The 22,170-nt window shown below is 34.3% G+C and overlaps 1 protein-coding gene across 3 annotated transcripts in view; it reads left to right on the top strand.

Annotated features, from left to right (window-relative positions):
- CYLC1 (cylicin 1) overlaps positions 1–22,170 on the top strand; it is a 63,624-nt gene that overhangs the window by 23,612 nt on the left and 17,842 nt on the right. For all 3 annotated transcript variants that reach the window (XM_085007418.1, XM_085007416.1, XM_085007419.1), the window contains 4 exons: positions 5,674–5,727; positions 10,893–10,933; positions 11,471–11,589; positions 12,835–14,631. In XM_085007418.1, coding sequence (XP_084863544.1) covers positions 5,674–5,727; positions 10,893–10,933; positions 11,471–11,589; positions 12,835–14,631 — 2,011 coding nt within the window. The remainder of the gene's footprint in view (positions 1–5,673; positions 5,728–10,892; positions 10,934–11,470; positions 11,590–12,834; positions 14,632–22,170) is intronic.

The raw sequence follows: 22,170 nt of genomic DNA on the forward strand, positions 1-22,170 counted from the left end.
GAGATCCTGCTGTGTAGCACTGGGAACTATGTCTAGTCACTTTTGATGGAGCATGATAATATGAAAAAATAGAATGTGTACATGTATAGGTAACTGGGTCACCATGCTGTATAGTAGAAAAAAAATTGTATAGGGGAAATAACTATTAAATAAATAAATAAATAAAAAGAAAGAGAAAGAAAAATACCATATGATATCACTCATATTTGGAAACTAAAATATGGCACACATGACCCTATCAACAAAAGAGAAACAAACCAGGGATACCCAAAGCACACTTGTGGTTGCCAGGGGACCAGGGGACGGGAAGGAAGTGGGAAGGATGGGGTGTTTGAGCTTGGTAGATCCCACTTCCAAGAACTTTTGATTTTTAACAGCTCCCTTTCGTCTTTTTAGGGCTACACCCATGGCATATGGAGGTTTCCAGGCTAGGGGTCCAATTGGAGCTGTAGCCGCTGGCCTACACCACAGCCACAGCAACACAGGATCTGAGCCACATCTATGACCTACACCAGAGCTCACCACAACGCCAGATCCTTAACCCACTGAGCGAGGCCAGGGATCAAACCTGTGTCCTCATGGATGCTAGTCAGGTTCGTTAACTGCTGAGCCATGATGGGAACTCTGATTTTTCATGGTTTTTTTTTGGTCTTGTATTACTGGTGTTACATCTGAAGTAGCAGTGACTTCTTCCTCCATTCTTTACTGACTGATTTCAGGAAATATTTACATTAGCCCTGCTGGACATTCTGAACTTTCTCAGATCTTCTATGAATATTCCTGCTCCATTCTTCTTGATCCCTTTTGTGGTAGAATTATTAAGCTAGTATATCTTCTCTCAATCTTTCAATGCACCAGGTATCGCCTTCCCCTAAGGTAGGCAGCACACTTCACAGGCCAAGTGCTGACAGTCTCTCTTTTACTTGTTAGGGACATAACTAATACTCAAGTTTATGGTCCCTACTTGGCCATAGATTCAAGTCAGCTCTCTGCATGCTCACTAGCCATCTTTGAAAGCTAACTCTCACCACCATCAAAAGAATGCCTAAGAAGCCAGCCACAGAATGGGAGTATTGTGGGACATGGAGGGAGCCTGTGGGTGATTCATGAGCAAGTTACCCCCAGCAGCTTGTGTGTAGGCTTCTTGATATATTCTGCAACTCAGTGGGATTTATATATCCCTTTAAAGACCTATGAGGGTAATATCTGCTGCTCTCTAAGCCACTTCTTCCTTTCATCCATGCTGTTCCTGACTCAGTGCTCTGGATGTATTGAGAGAGAAATGAGCCTCTTCCACACAGCTGAGGAAGCTGGCTGCTTACTCACATGACCTCATTCTCCCCCATGGGAGAAGTCACAGGCCAACAAAGTCAGTTTTGATAGTGAACATTGCTGCTTTAGGGAAGGGGTGATGCTTGTAAGGTCAACTATTGCTCTTACCCTCACCAAGCACCCAAATTCATATTTTTTCCTCTCATTATGGGCTGGAACTTCTCCACTAGAAGTCTGGAGTTCCACAAATGTTTTCTCATGTGTGGGTGATTATCTAAGATGATGTTCAACAGGGGATCCTGTACCATGATTGAGAGGAGCTGAGGCTAGTTCATGGGCTACTGAGGAATCCACAGCTGGGACCAAGGCCAAGTTAAACAAAGCTGAACAAGACACCCCCTATGTCCCTTGAAATATTGTGCTCAATCCCACGAATTCCTTGAAGGCCCTTTTGTCTGTGTATAAATAAATTGCTATTGTTTGGAGGGGTGATATGATGAGGGATGTCTTATTCAGTCATGTTTCTGACATCGCTCTATCATTTTTTTTCTTAATTCTTGGTAGGCTCATTTCTATCAGTGTATGAAAAAAAAGGATTTTTTTCCCTATCATTAAAAAATATTTCCCCGGAGTTCCTCTGTGGTTAAGGGTCTGGCATTGTCACTGAAGCAGCTTTGGTCACTGATGTGGTGTGGGTTCCAGCCCTGGCTTAGGAACTTCCACATGCTGTGGGCATGGCCAAAAAGAAAAAAAATTCCCTTGACCACACATACTGTCCATTTTTTATCACCATAACGTAGCAAAACTCTTTGAAGAAATTATATTAGTTATCTCCAATCCTAGACTTTTTTTCTTACCATTCCATGGAAAGAATGACTTTCACATTTTTACATCCACTAGCAATATTTGATAGATTTGATCCTCTTTAATTGTTCTTAGTACTGTGTCAATATCCTCTCCTGTTTTCCTTTCTACCATACAAGTTATTCCTTTTCAAACTTTATTGCTGTTTTTTCTCTTCTCATCTTTTTTAAATGTTGGAAAGCTCCAAAACTCAGTTCTTGGACATCTTCTCTTTCTTATCTATAACCATTTAATATACAATATCATCAGTACCATCATTTTATATCCCACCCATATGATCATGAATTCCAAATTTGTATCCTAATCCATGCAGAACTTTTCTCTAATTTACAGACTCACATACAACTACCTTATTGACTTCTCCACTTGAATGCCTAATATCTCAAACTCAATCTGAAAACAAAGTTCTTTCTTCATTCTAAACACGCTCATCCATAAGTGGTCTCCATCTCAGAAATTGGCACCACTATTCATTGGGTCACTCAAGCAAACACACACAAACACATACACGCCAACACTTTTTGGTGTCATCCTTGACTGTACCCTTTCTCTAGCTGCTAAGGTCCAGTATATCAGCAAATCCCATAGAGAGCACCTTTAAAATATATCTAGAATTTGGTCACTTCTAATAACCAATTTTGCACCACCAACTCTAAACAATTTTGATCTCACATCTAGATAATTGTTAAATCCTCCTAACTTGTTGCCCTGTGTATTCATTTCCAAATGCCAATGCACAAATTATAATAAATGACCTAAGTTTATTATCTTATAGTTCAGTTTTGGAGAGCAAAAGTCCAAAATGAGGGTTTTTTAAAAAATAATTTTCTGATCCCAAGTTCTTAATTTAATCACATATGCCAAGTCTCTTTTTCCAAATAAGGCAACATTCACAGATTCCAGGGATTCTGATACAAATATTTTAAGGAATAATTTATCAGCCTTTCAGAGTGCTCAGTATTGATTAGCTAAATGAATAAATTACTGAATCACATTAAAATTTTATTATTCAAATTTGAATGATTGACTAATTCAGTTACCAGAGAACATAGTTTCAAGGGTAATGAATGAAATAAAATGGAACAAAATAAATAAGACAAGAGGGAAGTCATATTATAAAAAATTAGATTTGATGCAAGGGATACATTAATTGAGAATGAATAGGGAATTTTTAGAGCAAGATTTCACTTCAGAACAAATCAGGCAAATAAAAAATTTATTTATTAAATTTATCATTTAATATTATTAAATGATATAGTATATTTGAAAGTACCTTTGAAATAGCAAAACACTATGAAAACATAGTAAGCATATTCATTATTATTGTTATTACTATTTTCATCACTATACCATTTCTCTTAAAAGCCCTCATTATGATGTTCAAAGAAGCAATGTATCTTTTCTTGTATTGTATTCTATTTTTTTTAACATTGCCATTATTGGAAAAGGGAAGAATGGTACATTCTATTCCATTATGATTACAGATTGTGTGTGCTAAGAAATATTCACTCCAGCATTGATATATTCACTTAGGTTATCTCCTGGAAACTGTATTGTTTTACCTTTCACCCTAAATGTGCGATACATCCAGGATTGACTTGAGTGTTTAATGTGAGATAGAATCACATGTTTTCCCTTGAAGGTATGAAATTGACTAGTATCATTTATTGAAAATACCAGTAATGTATTTCTTTCACATTAATTGTTTTTTTTTCAAATTGTCTTGTATATACTTGGCTCTTTTATTTCCATGTAAAATTGGAATTATACAGTCAGTTATCACAAAAAGTCAAAACAAATTATATTGGTATGACATTGAATCAGTGTATCAATTTGTTAAAATTTGCTACACAAATTATTGAATCTTCCAAACCCTAAGCATGGTATATACCTCCATTTACTATGTTTTCTTTAATTTATCTTAATATCGATTTGTACACTCCAGTGTAGAGGCATTGCACATTTTTTTTTAGATTTATTTCTAACTGGTATTTATGTTATTGAATAAATGATATTAAATTATTTTAAATTGTTTTGCATATAAATAAAATTTATTTTCACATTTAGTCTTTGTATCTAGCAGTTTTACTAAATTCTTTTATTATTTATAATTGTGTGCCTATAGATATTATAGATTTTTTTTTTGTCTTTTTAGGGCTGAAACTGCAGCATATGGAGGTTCACAGGCTAGGGGTTGAATTGGAGCTGTAGCCCCTGGACTACGCCTCAGCCACAGCAATGAAAGATCTGAGCCACACCTGTGAACTACACCACAGCTCATGGCAACGCTGGATCCCCAACATACCAAGCAAGGCTAGGGATCGAACCTGCATCCTCATGGATCCTAGTTAGATTCACCTCTGCTGAGCCATGACGGGAACTCCTGGATTTTCTATGTAAACATGGTGCCTGTAAGTATTGAGTGTTTTATCTTTTTTTCTATTCTTAGACTTTTACATTTTGTTTTGATTTGTTTGTTCTTCTTTTTAGGCTGCACTTGCAGCATATGGAAGTTCCAGTCTAGGGGTCAAGTCGGAGCTTCAGCTACCGGCCTACATCATAGTCACAGCAACATGGTATCCAAGCCACATCTGCAAACTACACCACAGCTTGCACAATGCTGGATCCTTAACCCACTGAGTGAGGCCAGGGATCATACCAGCATCCTCACGGGACACTGTGTAGGTTCTTTACCTGCTAAGCCACAATGGGAACTCTGACTTTTAATTTATTTTTTTCTTGCCTTACTGAACTAGCTAGGACCTCTAGTAAAACGTTACATTCATGTTGTATTAGCAGACATCCTTTTTATTACTCCTGAGCTCAGGGGGAATATTTCTAAAGCTTCTCCATTTATTATTACATCTGTTCTAGTTTTCTTTAGAGATTCTTTAGCAGGCTAAGGAAATTTCCTCCTATCCCTTCTTTGCTAATTATTTTTTTAACCATGAGTGTGCTAGATTTTACATTCATATTTAAATCTTTTGGAGTTCCCGTCGTGGCGCAGTGGTTAACGAATCCGACTAGGAACCATGAGGTTGCAGGTTCGATCCCTGGCCTTGCTCAGTGGGTTAACAATCCGGCATTGCCGTGAGCTGTGGTGTAGGTTGCAGACGCAGCTCGGATCTTGCATTGCTGTGGCTGTGGCATAGGCCGGTGGCTACAGCTCCGATTCGACCCCTAGCCTGGGAACCTCCATATGCCACTGGAGCCGCCCAAGAAATGGCAAAAAGACAAAAATAAAATAAATAAATCTTTCCCTTCTTTACTGTAATGTGTTAATGTGGTATATTTCAAATATTAAACTAATCTGAAATAAACTCCACTCGATTGTCATATAATGTACTTTTATGTATTGAATTAGATTAAATGTTTAAGGATTTAAACATATATGTTATGAGATTAATTTTGTTTTCCATTAATGATCTTGTCAGATTTGGTATCAAAGTTATGCTCTTTTCATTGAACAAATTGATGTTTTGCTCTTTTTCTATTCTTTGGAAGAGTTTTTGAATATTGTTATTGTCTTTTCCTTAGGTGTTTGGGAAAATTAATCAATGAAGACACCCACACCTGGAATTCTCTATGTCGGTAAGTTTTTAATTATCAAATAGATGTCTTTTGTATCCATACAATAATTCATATTTTCTATTGCCCCTAATTTTAGAATTCATAATTGTTATTTTTTGAGGAATTTGCTTACTTCAACTTAATTTTCAAAATATTAGCATAAACTTTTTCTTTCTTTCATTCCTTACTATTTGTATCTTTAGCATTTTGCGTCTTAAATATGCTGGCTTCAATTTGATGTTGTATTTCTTGTTTCCTGAAATGAATAATTAAGTCATTGATTTCTCAGCTTTTCTTTTCTAATGTACAAAGTTTTAAATATTTAAATAGGTTATTAAATCCCATAAATATTTTAAAATTTTATTTTATTTTTTTTTGTCTTTTGTCTTTTTGTTGTTGTTGCTATTTCTTGGGCCGCTCCCGCGGCATCTGGAGGTTCCCAGGCTAGGGGTTGAATTGGAGCTGTAGCCACCAGCCTACGCCAGAGCCACAGCAACACGGGATCCGAGCCGCGTCTGCAACCTACACCACAGCTCACGGCAACGCCGGATCGTTAACCCACTGAGCAAGGGGCAGGGACCGAACCCGCAACCTCATGGTTCCTAGTCGAATTCGTTAACCACTGCGCCACGACGGGAACTCCTAAAATTTTATTTTTTATGCTATTCAAAATAGTGTTCAAAATATTTTCTAGTTTCATTATATTCTTTTTTGTGTGTCTCTTTTCCATTTCTTGGGCCACTCCTGCAGCATATGGAGGTTCTAAGGCTAGGGGTCGAATCGGAGCTGTAGCCACCGGCCTATGCCACAGCCACAGCAATGCAGGGGTCTGAGCCGCATCTGCAACCTACACCACATCTCATGGCAATGCTGGATCCCTAACCCACTGAGCAAGGCCAGGGATTGAACCTACAACCTCATGGTTCCTAGTCAGATTTGTTAACCACTGAGCCATAACAGGAACTCCTGTATTTTATTCTTTAACTCAAAGATTGTATTCTTAATTTCAAAGTGTCTAGGTATTTTTTAGTTTTTGTTATTAATTTCTAGATTTATTCAACTGTGGTCAGCAAAATATGCCACATGTTTTCAGTACTTTAAGACTTTGGGACTTGTTTACAACATAGTCTATAGTCCCTTCTGTTAAATGCTCCATGTGAACTTAAAAAAAAATGAATATGGTGTTGTTTGATGTAGCGTCCTTATGTCAAGTTTTGTTAATCACGTTATTCAATTATTCTGTATCCCTGTTGACATATTTTTGTCTTCTTGGTCTATTAGTTACTAATAGCTATTCTAAAGTCTCCAACTATAATCGTGAGATTGCATATTGTGACTTTTTCTTTATAAACTTCAGATTTACATATTTTAGAGCCATGCCAGTGGATATATACAAATTTAGAATTATTACATCTTCCTATTGATTGAAATTTTATCACTATAAAAAGTCCCTATTTATTATTTACCTTAAAGTTAGTTGACATTAGTTTAGCTCCATTATATTATTATCCATTAGTGTACACAGAGTATTCCTTCTCCATTTTTATCATTTCTCTCTTTTTTTTGTGGCCACACCTACAGAATATGGAAGTTCATGGGCCAGGGATTGAATAAGAGCTACAGCTGTGACCTACCCCACAGCTATGGCAATGCTGGATCCTTTAACCCATTTTGCTGAACCAAGGGTCAAACATGCACCACCACAGCAACCTGAGCTGCTGCATTCAGATTTTTAACCCACTGCGCCACAATGGGAACTCCATCCCTTTTCCATTAAAAAAAAATTTTGTCATTATATGTCATATTTTAAGTGTTATCTCTTGTAATTCACTGTGATAATTTCATTTTTAAAATAGTGTACTTAGTCCACATACTTTTTTGAGGTAAGAACACAACATGAGATCTACCCTCTTTTTTTTTTTTTTTTTTGTCTTTTTAGGGCCACACCCTCAGCATATGAAACGTTCCCAGGACAGGGGTCAAATCTGAGCCACATCTGCGACCTACACCACAGCTCAAGGCAATGCTGGATCCTTAACCAACTGAACAAGGCTAGGGACATCCTCATGGATACTAGTTGGGTTCATTGACTGCTGAGCCATGATGGGAACTCCGAGATCTACCCTCTTAACAAATTTTTAGGTGTACAATGCAGTATTTTTTACTATAGGCACTGTGTTATAGAGAAAATCTCTATGACTTATTCTTCTTGGTCATTAGCTTTTAATGTAATTAATTTTTATTCGGATTTAAATCTAACATTTTGAATTATTTTGAATTATTTATGTTTTATAAAAAATTAGTATTTTTCACACTCCTCAGAAAAATGCAAGCTTCTTTCTTATAACACTTTAAATTCACATATTCCACCCATCTTTATACACTATTACTGTAATAAATTTTATATTTAAAATTTTTTATTTTATTTTAAACTCAGTAGATTATCATTATTATTTGTAAATACATGATATTTATGTTCTTCACATAAATATTTTACATTCTTAATTGTATCTTATTTAGGTGTGCATCATCTTAGGTCATTTCCTTCTACCTGAAGCATTCAATTTTTTTTATTTTTTAAAGTTTCATTGAAGTTAAGTTGTTTACAGTGTTATGATAATTTCTGCTGTACAATAAAGTGATTCAGTTATACATGTGCACACATAAATTCTCTTTCAGATTCTTTTCCCACATAGATTATCAAAGAGTATTGGTAGAGTTCTTTGTGGTATACAGCAGGTCCCCATTGCCCAATCATTCCATTTACTTTGGTATGCATATGTATTTGCATATACCTGAAACATTCTTATTTGTACTTATTTTAGCTATTTCTGCTGGCAATGAAATTCTCATAGTTTTTGTTATTTTAAAAATTTCTTTATTTTATATTCATTTTTTAAAAATATGTTTGCTGTGCTAAAAATCCTAAATTGGCATTTTTTTAGAACTTTAAATATATCATTGCATTCTCTTCTAGCTTCTATCATTAATTTTCCCCTTTATATAAAGATAAAGGTTCAGATCACCTATGTACCAAAGGAATATACACATAATCATTTGTAACATTAAAAAATGTTTTCTGAGTTCCAGTTGTGGCACAGTGGGTTAAGAATCTGACTTCAGAAGCTCAGGTCACTGCAGAGGTGCTGCTTTGATCCTCAGCCTGGTGTAATGGGTTAAGGATCTGGCATTACTGCAGCTATATTGTGGGTCACAGCTGTAGCTCAGATTCAATCCCTAGGTGCAACCATTAAAGAAAAAAAAGCAGAATTCCCATTGTGGCTCGGCAGAAATGAATCTGACTAGTATCCAAGACGCAGGTTTGGTCCCTGGCCTCACTCAGTGGGTTAAGTACCCAGTGTTGCCATGAGCTTTGGTGCAGGTCACAGATGTGGCTCATGATCCTGAATTGCTATTGCTATAGCTGTTGCGTAGGCCAGTGGCTACAGCTCCAATTAAACCCCTAGTCTGGGAACTCCCGTATGCTGTGGGTGAGGCCCTAAAAAGACCAAAAAGAAAAATAAAAATGCTTAGACATGAAGAAAATTTCTCAGAGGTTTAACTATGTTTGAATTCCAACAGTCTGATACTGAGGCCACATCTACAAAACGCAGTTGTGTTGTGATATTTGGCTGAATTTTCCAATTTCTCACTGTTCCTTGATTGCCTTTTCTAATGTTTTCCAAATTGAGGTGCCTGTTTAAGATATTGGAATGTGGTAATAAGATATTAGGACTTAAATTTATATATTTTAGTTCATCTTTCAAAATTTCCATCTTAATGATTGATTTATAAGGTATATTATTACAGTAAAATATGAATTATACACACATCACACATATAGAATTTTGTTCAGAAGAAGGTTTGAGAAACACTACTTTAAACTGTAGGAAGGAAGTCAAAATCAGTGAAGATATAAAGTATTTTCTCCAAAATGTAAAATCAGTGATCCAGGAAGCATGTCAGACTTCAAAACTATTAAATTTCCAGACGCTCAGGCCATATCTTCTAGCTGCTCTATAGAATGAATGTGGTTTTAACACAGAATAATAGACAATTGATCAATTGCCTTCTGTGAAAGCAAATAGCACAAGCTTGGACAATTACAGAAATCTATGAAGTTTCCTTTTTCAAGGTCATTCAGAGCAGTGATTCCTAAGCAGAACTGAGTGTCCAAGTAAACTGGGATAGTTTTTAATTACAGACTTGAGTCACACACAGAGATTCTGCTTCATGGGTCAAGAGTTGCTCTCAGACATATTTACATTTCTGAAGTGTTCAAATTAACTCTGCTATTTACCTCTACTTGAGAAACACTGGACCAGATATTTTTATTAGTCAGTGTCTCCAAAATCTTTCCTAATTAGTCAGTAGTTTTTCAATGATAAATATGGGCCAGGCTTTGTGTTGGTACCGAAGATGTACTTAGAAAATGAAAATAGATTTCACTAAAATATAAATACACTTGACCATTTTGATCTATTTTTGTTTGTTTTTACAAACTTCATGGCTTAGGTCAGTCATATCTGTATAAAAGTATATCTCAAAATTAGCAATTGTCATAATCTACTGTTCCTGCTCACTAATAAGGAAATAATGTTAAAATATAAACTATACCATGTGTATCTTCAGTAGACAATACAATTATTACCAAATTAAATGGGTACTATACAAATGTAAAATATCATGGACCAATTTTTACCTGTGTGTAGGAGTAATTCAAAATACAGACCAATACTTACTCTCACACATCATTAGTGCTTTAAGTCCAAAGAACATTAAAAAGTTATGAGTTTTCTTCAGAATTTATTTAGTGAATTTAGAAAATATATGATTCATTATTGGTTTTAGATGTTTTCAATAGAGAACTGCAGCACAGACTGGTTTAAGTTACCATTCTATATAATTAAATATGATAATGTACATATTTTAGATTTTTTCAAATTAGTGTTTATATTTCAGCTTTGGTCCATAGTTTATTTTTGTTCAAGTTTCTGATGAAAATATAGTCTTATTCATCTATACAGTTCTGTTCAGGAGAAAGGAAGAGTGATGTGAATTATAGGTAAACATTATTAGATAATATAGCTCCGAAGATGCCTGAGATATATCAAAACATTACTGTAGAAAGCATATTGATTATTAGTCTTGTTACAAATTTAATTAAAGCATTTTATTTTTAACAGACAAGAAGTAAACATCAGAACGTATGATAATTCAGTACCAAGTAAGAATTTAGTCTTTGGATTTCAATATTATTTAGATCATATTTGAAAATAATTTTAGGGAAAATAACTAGTCTCTTCCATTCAATGTTTGTAAAGTTTAAAATACCCTACCTAAATTTTTGTTAAAATTTAAGAGAAGTATGTATATTGGTATATAAAATATTTCTGGCCTTGATGTGGGATTGTCCTAGCTATTTTAAAAGGAAATGTTTAGTCTTTCCTTATTATAAAAGCCAACCTTAATTGTATAATATTTCATTGTGTTTAAAATACACAATTATAAATCTCAAAGTGGATAAAAAAATATAGTCAGAAAGATGAAAATGGACAGTTTATGTGTTGAACAGCTACAATTTTAGGACAGATCACTTTAATATATTGAGCTGAAATTCACCTACACCACATCACAAAAGTTCCAGAAAAAGAGAGAAAGTGTCTGAGAAAATATTTGAAGAGAATATAGCTGAACACTTCCCTAATATGAGAAAGGAAACAATCAGGTAGAGGAAATGCTTTATTATTCTCTCTCATTTCAGTCAGTGAATCAAGCAAAAAATTATGGAATCAACAATACTTCACTTTAACATTCCCCAATCCACCTCAGCCAGGTAGAAAAAGGAGATCAAGAACTTCAGGATTACAAATCACAGTTCCTGTAAGTACTGAAAAGGTTATTGTTAAACTAAATCTAAGATGATTAAAAATATATAAATATAAATAAAATATATGTAATCTAGAATTTTCTACTTTTGGTGGCAGATATTTTTAAATTTATAATTCCATGTAGAGTAGATTGCCCCCAACTGCTTCATATTAAACTTTATCCCATTTCAAAGGGACTATATAGCTCATATGTTAGGCAAGCTGGAGGATCTAATGCTGTAAATGGTGGGATCCCTCAGGAAATGTTTACCAACTGCAGATACATCTAAAATTTGAATCTGAGAACAGGAGGTGATATTGAGATTTGATGTCTCTCCATTTTCTTTAATTTGGCATTCAAATACTGGATACTTGGAGATGCCAGTTTTCTACTACTTTTATAAAGTGAAGTTATTCTATCAACTAGAAAAGGTAAAAACTAGCCTACAGAAGTCACCCATAGTGATACCAAAATATGTTTTTAAAACATCACCCAAAGCAGAGTTAAAATAAATGCATTTATTCAAGAGTCATCTATTACATCTGTAGATATCCAAGTTTCACACTTCTCTTCATGGTCTTCTTTAATTCCATATAACCATTTCACTGACTGGTGATAACCCTACTGGATAGAGAAGGAACATATGAAGTAAATGTAAAATTTATCTATGTGGCCACTGCAACAACCAAATTTGGCAAGAGTTTGGGTAGGAGTAAAAAAAAAATCAATATGGATAAAACATGTGTCATATTTTACATCTCTGTTTTTGGCAGTACATCACAGCAGGTATCTAAGGCTCTCAATTTGAACAGAGACCTTAAAAGGAGGACTTAGGAAACAGACTAGGTTTGAAGCCTACAGAATTGCAGCCTATCACAAGAATTATCATGACAAACTTCAAGGGCATTAGCTTATTTTTTACCTAACTTGAGGCAAAAGGGAATAAAAATGTTCCAAAAGACCTCTCCCATATAGGAATCCAAAGGAACCTACTCTCTGTTGTGAAGATAGGACATGAAATGTCTTGGATTATTGTGGTTCTACTCTGATCCTAATATGAATCACTGAGGAAATTCTAAGGTTTCTCTTAAATTCCTTTTATTTCCAAAGTGAAGTTGTCTCACATACACACACAAATGCCCACAGAATGTTGAAAAAGAAAAAAAAATAGTTATTGAAAAGCCATACAATTTTTATTTCTATTTAAAAAGATATAACTTATTCAAAAGAGCTTATTATTTTAACTGATCTTTTCAGAGACATAACAAAAGAAATTTAAAGGAAGTTCAGAAGCCACCTCATATATGGATAAGGCATTCTTTAAGAAAAAAACTTCAAAGGCCATCTATTTACTTAACTATCAGTAGACAAGTTTCATTCAGACATCCTTATACTCCTATAACCCATCCTAAAATGTCAGAAGCTAAAAAATCCAATGGAAAAAAAGGAACAACTTCAAAGAAAGTTTTCAAGAAAGATATAAGCCCACATGGAACAACTCTAGAATCAAATAAAATATTAAATTGTGAGAAACCTAAAAGAAGAAATAAAACAGATAAAATTCCATTAAAATCATCACATGAAAGTGAACTATCTAAGAAATCAAAGTCCAAATCAGAAATAAACCCAGATTCCAAAGAATCAAAGTCCATCTCAATAACAGATCAGAAAAAAGATAAGAGAAATTCAAAGTTTTCCAGGGATATGAATATTGAATCCATATGTGCAAAGAAGTATTCTAAGAGTTCAAAGAACAATTCTGATGACAAATCAGAGACTTGCTCAAAAAATAATTCAAATAAGGATTTAAAGATGTATTTAGAGGAGTCTTGTGCTGAATCCATGGAATTTGATATATGGTTAAGGAATTACTCACAGAATAATTCAAAGAAGCCTCCAAAGAAGGAAACAAAAAAAGATGCAAAGAAGAGCTCTGATGCTGAATCTGTAGATTCAAAAGATGCAAAGAAAGATAAGAAAAATACAAAGAAAGACAAGAAGGATGCAAAGAAGGATGCAGAGTCTACTGATGCAGAATCTGGGGAGTCAAAGGATGCAAAGAAAGATTCAAAGAAAAGTAAGAAAGATTCAAAGAAAGATGACAAGAAAAAAGATGCCAAGAAGGATGAGACATCTACTGATGCAGAATCTGTAGACTCAAAGGATGCAAAGAAAGATTCAAAGAAAGGTAAGAAAGATTCAAAGAAAGATGACAAGAAAAAGGATGCCAAGAAGGCCACAGAGTCTACTGATGCAGAGTCTGTAGACGCAAAGGAAGCAAACAAAGATTCAAAGAAAGGTAAGAAAGATTCCAAGAAAGATGACAAGAAAAAGGATGCCAAGAAGGCCACAGAGTCTACTGATGCAGAATCTGTAGACTCAAAGGATGCAAAGAAAGATTCAAAGAAAGGTAAGAAAGATTCCAAGAAAGATGACAAGAAAAAGGATGCTAAGAAGGATGTCATGTCTACTGATGCTGATTCTGAATCTGAAGCAGATCCAAAAAAAGGTAAAAAGGAATCAAAGAAGGATAAGAAAGATTCAAAGAAAGGTGACAAAAGTAAATCTGCAGTGAAGTCTGAAGAATCTACTGAAACAGAGTCTGATTGGGAGTCAAAGAAGAGCAGGAAAGGTTCAAAGAAGGTTAGGCAAGATTCAAAGAAAGATGCCAAGAAGGGTATAGAGTCTAGTGATGTTGAATCTGATGTATCTTCCAAGAAAGACCTAAAGAACCCTCCAATGTTTAAAAGTTCAGATGCTGAATCTGAAGAATCACTACATAAACTTGGGCCTAAAAAGAGAGTTGATGAATCAGATGCCACATCTACAGATTCAAAGAAGGAAACACTGGAACCAAAGAAAGTATTCAAAATGCCATCCAGAAGGACTACTTTCAAAGAAAAAGGAAAAAAAATAAGTACAGGTAGAGTTCCTCCATCAAGAGAAAGACCACCACTACCTCCTTGTGAGCCTTTACTTCCATCACCTAGGGTCAGACGTCTCTGTCAGTGCCAGATGCCTCCTCCACATCCAAAACCAAGATATGCTCCTTTGGTATGTTTACTCACATTTTATTTTTAAAGAATATTGGATTAAAATGAAAGAAATTTTAAAAGTTTGTATTTATATTTTCTCTAAAAAATAGTTCTCTTTTACTTGAATAATGACAAGTTTGGAACTCATGAGGAAGATGAACAGTACTTCTAAACTACTGAAAAAAATTCCAAAAAAAATGTGAAAATATTAAGAATAAAATTTAGGAGTTCCCTGGTAGCACAATGGGTTAAGGATGTGGCATCGTCACTGCAGAGGTTCAAGCCACTTCTGTGGTTGGGTTTGATCCTTGGCCCAGGAATTTCCGCATGTTACAGGCACAGCTAAAACAAAAAAGAATAATATTTAGACTGGAACAGAGGCTCATATTACACAAGTGGTTAACTCTTCTATACTTAAGAAAGATCAGAAATGGAGTTCCCATCATGGCTCAGTGGAAATGAATCTGACTAGTGTCCATGAGGATGCAGGTTTGATCTCTGGCCTTGCTTAGTGGGTCAAGCTATGAGCACTGCCATTAGCTGTGGTGTAGGTAACAGACAGAGCTCGGATCTGGCATTGCTGTGGCTGTAGTGTAGGCCAGTGGATACAGCTCCATTTCAACCCCTTGCCATGGGTGTGGCCCTAAAAAGAAAGAACAAAAATGAAAATTGACTAAAATTTCTAAAGTGTAGATTTAGGTGTGATTTAAAGACATTTCCTAGGAAGTTGCTGAATATAGTAAAAACTCAAGCAAAATTCGGATATAGCAGGGTAGAAACAGAACAGACTAAGATTCAGATATGCAAAAAAGATTATTCAATCTATATCTTAACTAAACTACTTTAGGAGCTGTTTTTCTTACTGATAATCTGGGAAAAATTAACTTGCTGGAAGTAACTAGATTTTCTTTAGTTTATAGCAGTCTCTTCAAGGTTAATTCAATTTCTTTGGAGGTAAATACCCTGTAAATTTAAAGTTTTATCTTCCACAAGATCTCCCCTTCAATCACTCTTCCTCCAAAACCTGGCAGTAAAGGGAATCTTAAACATCTCACTTTAAATGGAAGGTCTCCCTTTCCCATTGTTGTACTTCAATTCGCATGATTTATGGGCATCGGTCTGTGTTTCCTCTGCTTTCACACAGTGTTAGTTGTCTGTTATCAACATAGTAGGTCCAGTGCTCTCTGTCCTGATAAATTGAGAACATCTGTAGATATGATTGGGTCTTGACCTTAAGCTTTATATTTTATTTTCTCCAATCCTTTCTCCACTTCCTCCTTCTCCTATTCTTGTTCTTCACCTATCGAAGGGCTTCTATTTCCTTTTCTACGTTGGTGGGGCTCTCCATTTATCTTGTATTCCAAGTTTTTTTGATCATTAGTTTATAATAAAACTTTAAGTATTGTTCTTCACATATTTTCCACTTGGTGAGAGGGATTTATAAATTCCTTTTATTTTTAATTCCTTTTATGTCTCTCAAAAAGTCTTAATTTTAAGTCCATTTTTCTCTTTTCTTCAAATGTCAGCTTTGAGATTCAAAGCTGATTAATTACTCCCTTATTTAGGGGTCAGTCTTAGAGGTTGAGTCAATAACATATTAGCCACTAAAGAAACAAGATTTATAAGAAATGAAAATATATTGGAAGGTAATTTTTAACGTAAATGAGAAAAATGGACCCCCACAAAGCTGAATTATTGGAGTTCCCATTGTGCCTCAGTGGGTTAAGAACCCAAAATAGTATCCATGAGGATGTGGGCTTGATCCCTGGCCTTGCTCAGTGAGTTAAGGATCCATTGTCACAAGCTGCAGTATGGGTCAAATGTACAGCTCAAATCCGGTATTGCTGTGGCTGTGGTATAGGCCAGCAGCTGCAGCTCCAATTTGTCCCCTAGCCTGGAACTTCTATATGCTGCTGGTGCAGCCATAAAAAGAAAAATTAATAATAAAAAGAAAAAATAATGATAAAAGGTAAAAATAAGCTGAATTCTTCCCCCAAATCATATATTATGAAAAATAAGTAAAATATAAGAAATCAAGTTGGATTAATTTTAATTGTAAAAAATAACTTCAGGGTATATTCTGGGTTTGCGTGTATTCACATGAAGTCTCTTCAATGAAGTTCCATATGCATAAGTACCATCTAGTTAGGCTCTTCCATCCCTACCACTTCATTAAAACTGCTCTTTTCTAGATTACTGAAAACTTTTTTTATTTTTAATTTTTTTATTTCCCCAATACATTTTTTTTTCTGCTTTACAGCATGGTGACCCAGTTACACATACATATATACATTCTTTTTTCTCACATTATCATGCTCCATCATAAGTGACTAGACATAGTTCCCAGTGATACACAGCAGGATCTCCTTGCTAATCCATTCCAAAGGGAATAATCTGCATCTATTAACCCCAAATTCCTAATCCATCCCACTCCCTCCCCCTCACCCTTGGCAATCACAAGTCTATTCTCCAAGTCTATGATTTTCTTTTCTGTGGAAAGGTTCACTTGTGCTGTATATTAGATTCCAGTCACAGAACTACCATATGACCCAGCAATACCACTCTTGGGCATATATCCAGACAAAACTTTCCTTTAAAAAGACACATGCACCCACATGTTCATTGCAGCACTATTCACAATAGTCAAGACATGGAAACAACACAAAAGTCCATCAGTAGAAGATTGGATTAGGAAGATATGGTATATATACGGAATGGAATATTACTCAGCCATAAAAAAGAAAAAAATAATGCCAAATACTTTCTTGTATCCACAAATACTGGTCCATCTCCTCTCCTCATGTTATTCTACAATACAGCATCATTTAAACCAACCTCTTCCTCTTTCTAAAAACGCTTTACTGACTCTATGTGATCCAGCTTTTCTTTCTACTTACTGGTAGATTTTAACTATTTTGATTATAGCTTACACTTTTTCACCTTAGATGTTGGAATGATCTAAGACTTGGTCCTGGATTTATCTATCTAAAATTCTCCCTTGGGAATTCATCCAATTCAATAGTTTTAAATATTGTTTATTTGTTTATTTAATAAATATTGTTTATTATTTATTTTAAAAATTTGTTTATATATAACACACTGTTATATATAGTGTGTGTGTGTGTATATATATATATATATATATATATATATATATATATATATATACTCCAAAATGAACATATACAGCTTTATTCTTTCTAATGAGTTCCACATTCTTATGTCTAATCACCTACTTGAAATTTTGCTCTTGACCTTGTGAATCTACTAGGCATCTCAAACTTTAAAAAGCTCAATAATATTCTTAACCAGTTCCAAAACCTCTTCCTTCCAACTATTCTCCATCTTAGTAAAGGGCACTACCATCCACAAATTTTATTTTTAAAAATATGTATATTGTCTATGATTTTGCTCTTTTCCTCCTTCCCCACATGTAATCAATCAGTAAAATTTGTCTACCTTGCCTCCAAAATATATCCTGAATCAGTCCACTTCTTTCCATCTCAATCACTACTACCTAAATTGTTCCAGTCATCATCAATATCATCATCATCTTTGCTGTAATACTGCAAAAGTTCCTAACCAGTCTTACTACCTCTACTCTCCAATGCTTAAAAGAGTCTAATGGTTTGTTTCTCATTACATTCCGAATAAACTCAGGCTTCTTACTCTGGCTTTCAATGCTACATCATCCAGCCCCTACCTATTTTCCATCATCATCTTGAACCAATTTTCCATTTTATGGTCTAGCCAAACTCACATTCTTTTTGTTTCTCATACACACCAAGATAATTTTCTTGCCAAGACTTTGTTTAACTCTACCCTTCTCTTGGAATGCTTCATAAAATATGCATGCAGTATTATTAACCACAGTCACTATGATGTGCATTATATCTACATGATTTGTTTGTTTTATAGCTGGAAGTTTGTACTTTTTACCCCTTTCACTCATTCTTGTCCACTTCCACCCTCCTCACATCTGAAAACAGCCAATAAATTCTCTCTTATTCAGTTTTTTTGTTTTGTTTTGTTTTAGGGTTTAAAATATTGTCTGCATATAAGTGAGATCATACAGTATTTATCTTTTTCTATCTGATTTATTTCACTGAGGCTAATTCCCTCAAGTTCCATCCATGTTGCTGCAAACAGCAAGATTCCCTTATTTTATGGATTAAATAATATTCCATTATAGGATTAATATGCCATTAAAATTGTTGAATATTTATTCCACGATTTTAATTTTATCCATCCATTGATGGATACTTATCTTGTTTCCATGTTTTGGATATTGAAAATAATTTTGCAATGAACAAGAGGGTGCATATATCTTTTTGAGTTAGTGTTTTAATTTTCTTCTTATAAATACTCAGAAGTGGGATTGGTGGGTCATAGGGAAGTTCTATTTTAATTAAAAAAAAAAAACCCATACTGTTTCCCCTAGTGACTACAAATTTACATTCCTAACACATCCTCACCAACACTTCCTTCCTTCCTTTTTTTATAATAGCCATCCTAACAGATGTGAGGTGATATCTCATTGTGGTTTGGAATTGTAATTCCCTGATAATTAGTGATGTTGAGCACCCATTCATGTCCCTGTCGATCATTAGTATGTCTTCTTTGGAAAAAAATAGTGTCTATTCAGATCCTCTACACATATATTAATTGTATTGTTTATTTTGCTATTGAGTCATATGAATTATTTATATATTTTGAACATTAAGCCCTTAGCAGGTATTTTCATCCATTCCATACATTTATTTATTTTTAATTTAATCTTATTGGAGTATAGTTGATTTACAATGTTTTATTAGATTCAGATGTATAGCAAAGTGAATCTATCATACATATGAATATATCCATTCTTTTTTCCCATATATGTTATTACAAATTATTGAGTAGATTTTCCTGTGCTAAACAGTAGCTTATCCTTAATCTTTTATTTTATACGGTAGTGTGTATTGTCTTTTCATTTTGTTAATGGTTCCTTTTCTATGAAGAAATTTCTTTTAAAAAATTATTGTGAGTTCCTGCTGTGGCACAGTGGGTTAAGAATCTGACTGCAGTGGTTCAAGTCACTGTGCAGGTGCAGATTCGATCTCCAACCTGCTGCAGTGGGTTAAAGGATCTGTTATTGCTGCAGTTGCAGCTCAGATTGCAGTTGTTACTCAGATTTAATCTCTGGCCCAAGAACTTCCATATGCCATGGATGCAGCCATAAAAAGAAAAAAACAATTTTTTAGAGTATAGTTGATTTACAATGTTATGTTAGTTTCAATGTACAACAAGGTGAATCAGCCATACATGTATATATATCCACTCTTTTTCAAATTCTTTTCCCATCTAGGTTATTACAGAATATTGACCAGAATTCCCTGTGCTCTATAGTAGATCATGTTATCTATTCTATATGTAGTAGTATGTATATGTCCATCACAAATTCCCAATTTGTCCTTTCTCCCCATGTTTCCTCTTTGCAATCTTAAGATCAACTTCAAAGTCTGAGTATGTTTTCCTTCTGTAAATAAGTTCATTTGTTTCATTTTTTTAGATTCCACATATGTTTGATATCATGATATTTATCTTTGTCTGACTTACTTCACTTATTATGACAATCTCTAGGTGCACCCATGCTGCTGCAAAAAGGCATTATTTCCTTCTTTCTATGGCTAAATAATATTCCATTGTATTCATGTACCACATCTATTTTTTAGGAATTTTTACATAAATTTTATTAGAATCTAGTGATTTACAATGTGTTAATTTCAGGTGTACAGCAAAATGAAGCAGCTATACATATCCATACATAGTCATTCTTTTTCAAATTATTTTCATCTTTGTCCATTCCTCTGTTGATAGAAATCTAGATTGTTTCCATGTCTATTTGACATGGTCGCTTCCATTTGAAAAAGTATATATATATTCAAATATATTAGAATAGTGCATGTGTCTTTTCAAATTATGTTTTTCTCCAGATATAACCCTAAGAGCGGGATCGCTGGATCACATGGTAGTTCTGTTTTCAGTTTTTTCAGGAACCTGCATACTGATCTCCATAGTGGTTGCACTAAAATATATTTCCACCAACAGTGTAGGAGGGCTCCATTTTCTTCACAACCTCTCTAGAAGTTACTGTTTGTAGACTTTTTGATGATGGCCATTCAGACTGGTGTGAGGTGATACTTTGTTTTATTTTTGATCTGCATTTATCAAATAAGTAGTGATATTGAGCATCATCTTATGTGCTTTTTGGCTCTATGTCTCTCTTTGGAGATAGTCCTATTTAGATCTTTTGCCCATTTTTTGATTGGTCTTTTTGTTTTATTGATATTGAGACATGTGCTATTTGCATATTTTTAAGATTAATCCCTTTTGGTCACTTTGTTTTGAATATTTTCTCGGTGTATATTTTTGGATTTTTTATGGTTACCTTTGCTGTGCAAAAAGTTTTTAAGTTTAATTAGGTCCAATTTGTTTGTTTTTATTTTCATTGCTCTAGGAGGTGGATCAAAAAAGATATTGCTCTGCAAATCCATGATTTTTTTTTTCTGTGGAAAGGTTCATTTGTGCCTTTAAAGCACTGGGAACTATGTCTAGTCACTTATGATGTAGCATGATAATGTGCAAAAATAGAATGTGTACATGTATGTGTAACTGGGTCACCGTGCTGTACAGTAGAAAAAATAATATTGGGGAAATAACTATTAAAAAATAATAATAATTTTAAAAAATATAGTGTTGGAATTAAAGTCAAAAAAGTTCTGCCTATGTTCTTCTCAAGGAGTTTTATAGTATTTGGTCTTACATTTATGTCTTTAACCCATATTTAGTTTATTTTATGTATACTGTTAGAGAATGTTCTATTTTCATTCTTGTACATGTAGCTGTACAATTTTCCCTGCACCATTAATTGAAGAGATTGTTTTTTCCCCATCATATATTCTTGCCTCTTTTGTCATAGATTAGCTTACCATAGGCTTGCAGGTTTGTCTCTGGGATTTCTGTCCTGCTCCATTGAGCTACACTTCTGTTTTTGTGCCAGTGCTATATTGTTTTGATGACTGTATCTTTGTAGTATAATATGAAATAAGGGATCCTTATTTGTTCACTTCCTTTTTTTCTCTCCAAGATTGCTTTGAATATTTGAGATTTTTTGTGTTTCCATACAAATTTTAGAATTTTTTTCTAGTTGTATCAAAAAAGTCATTGAGAATTTGATAGGGATTTCATTGAATCTGTAGATTGCCTTGATTAGTATAGACATTTTACAACACTGATTTTTCCAACTCAAGAACATGTTATATCTTTCTATTTGTGTCATCTTCAATTTCTTTCATCAACATGTTATAGTTTTCAGAGTACAGGCCTTTTGCCTCCTTAGGTTTATTCCTAGGTATTTTATTATTTTTGATGTGATGGTAAATGAGATTGTTTCCTTAAATTTCTCTTTCTGACTTTCATTGTTAGTTTGAGAATATGAGATTTCTGTGAATTAATTTTTTATCCTACAACTTTGCTAAATTCACTGATGAATTCTAACAGTTTTCTGTAGCATTTT

Source organism: Sus scrofa, chromosome X, assembly GCF_054392235.1.
Source record: "Sus scrofa isolate SSC_HxYL_T2T_F1_AM1 chromosome X, Sscrofa_HxYL_maternal_Yorkshire_Landrace_v2.0, whole genome shotgun sequence".
Taxonomy (NCBI): domain Eukaryota; kingdom Metazoa; phylum Chordata; class Mammalia; order Artiodactyla; family Suidae; genus Sus; species Sus scrofa.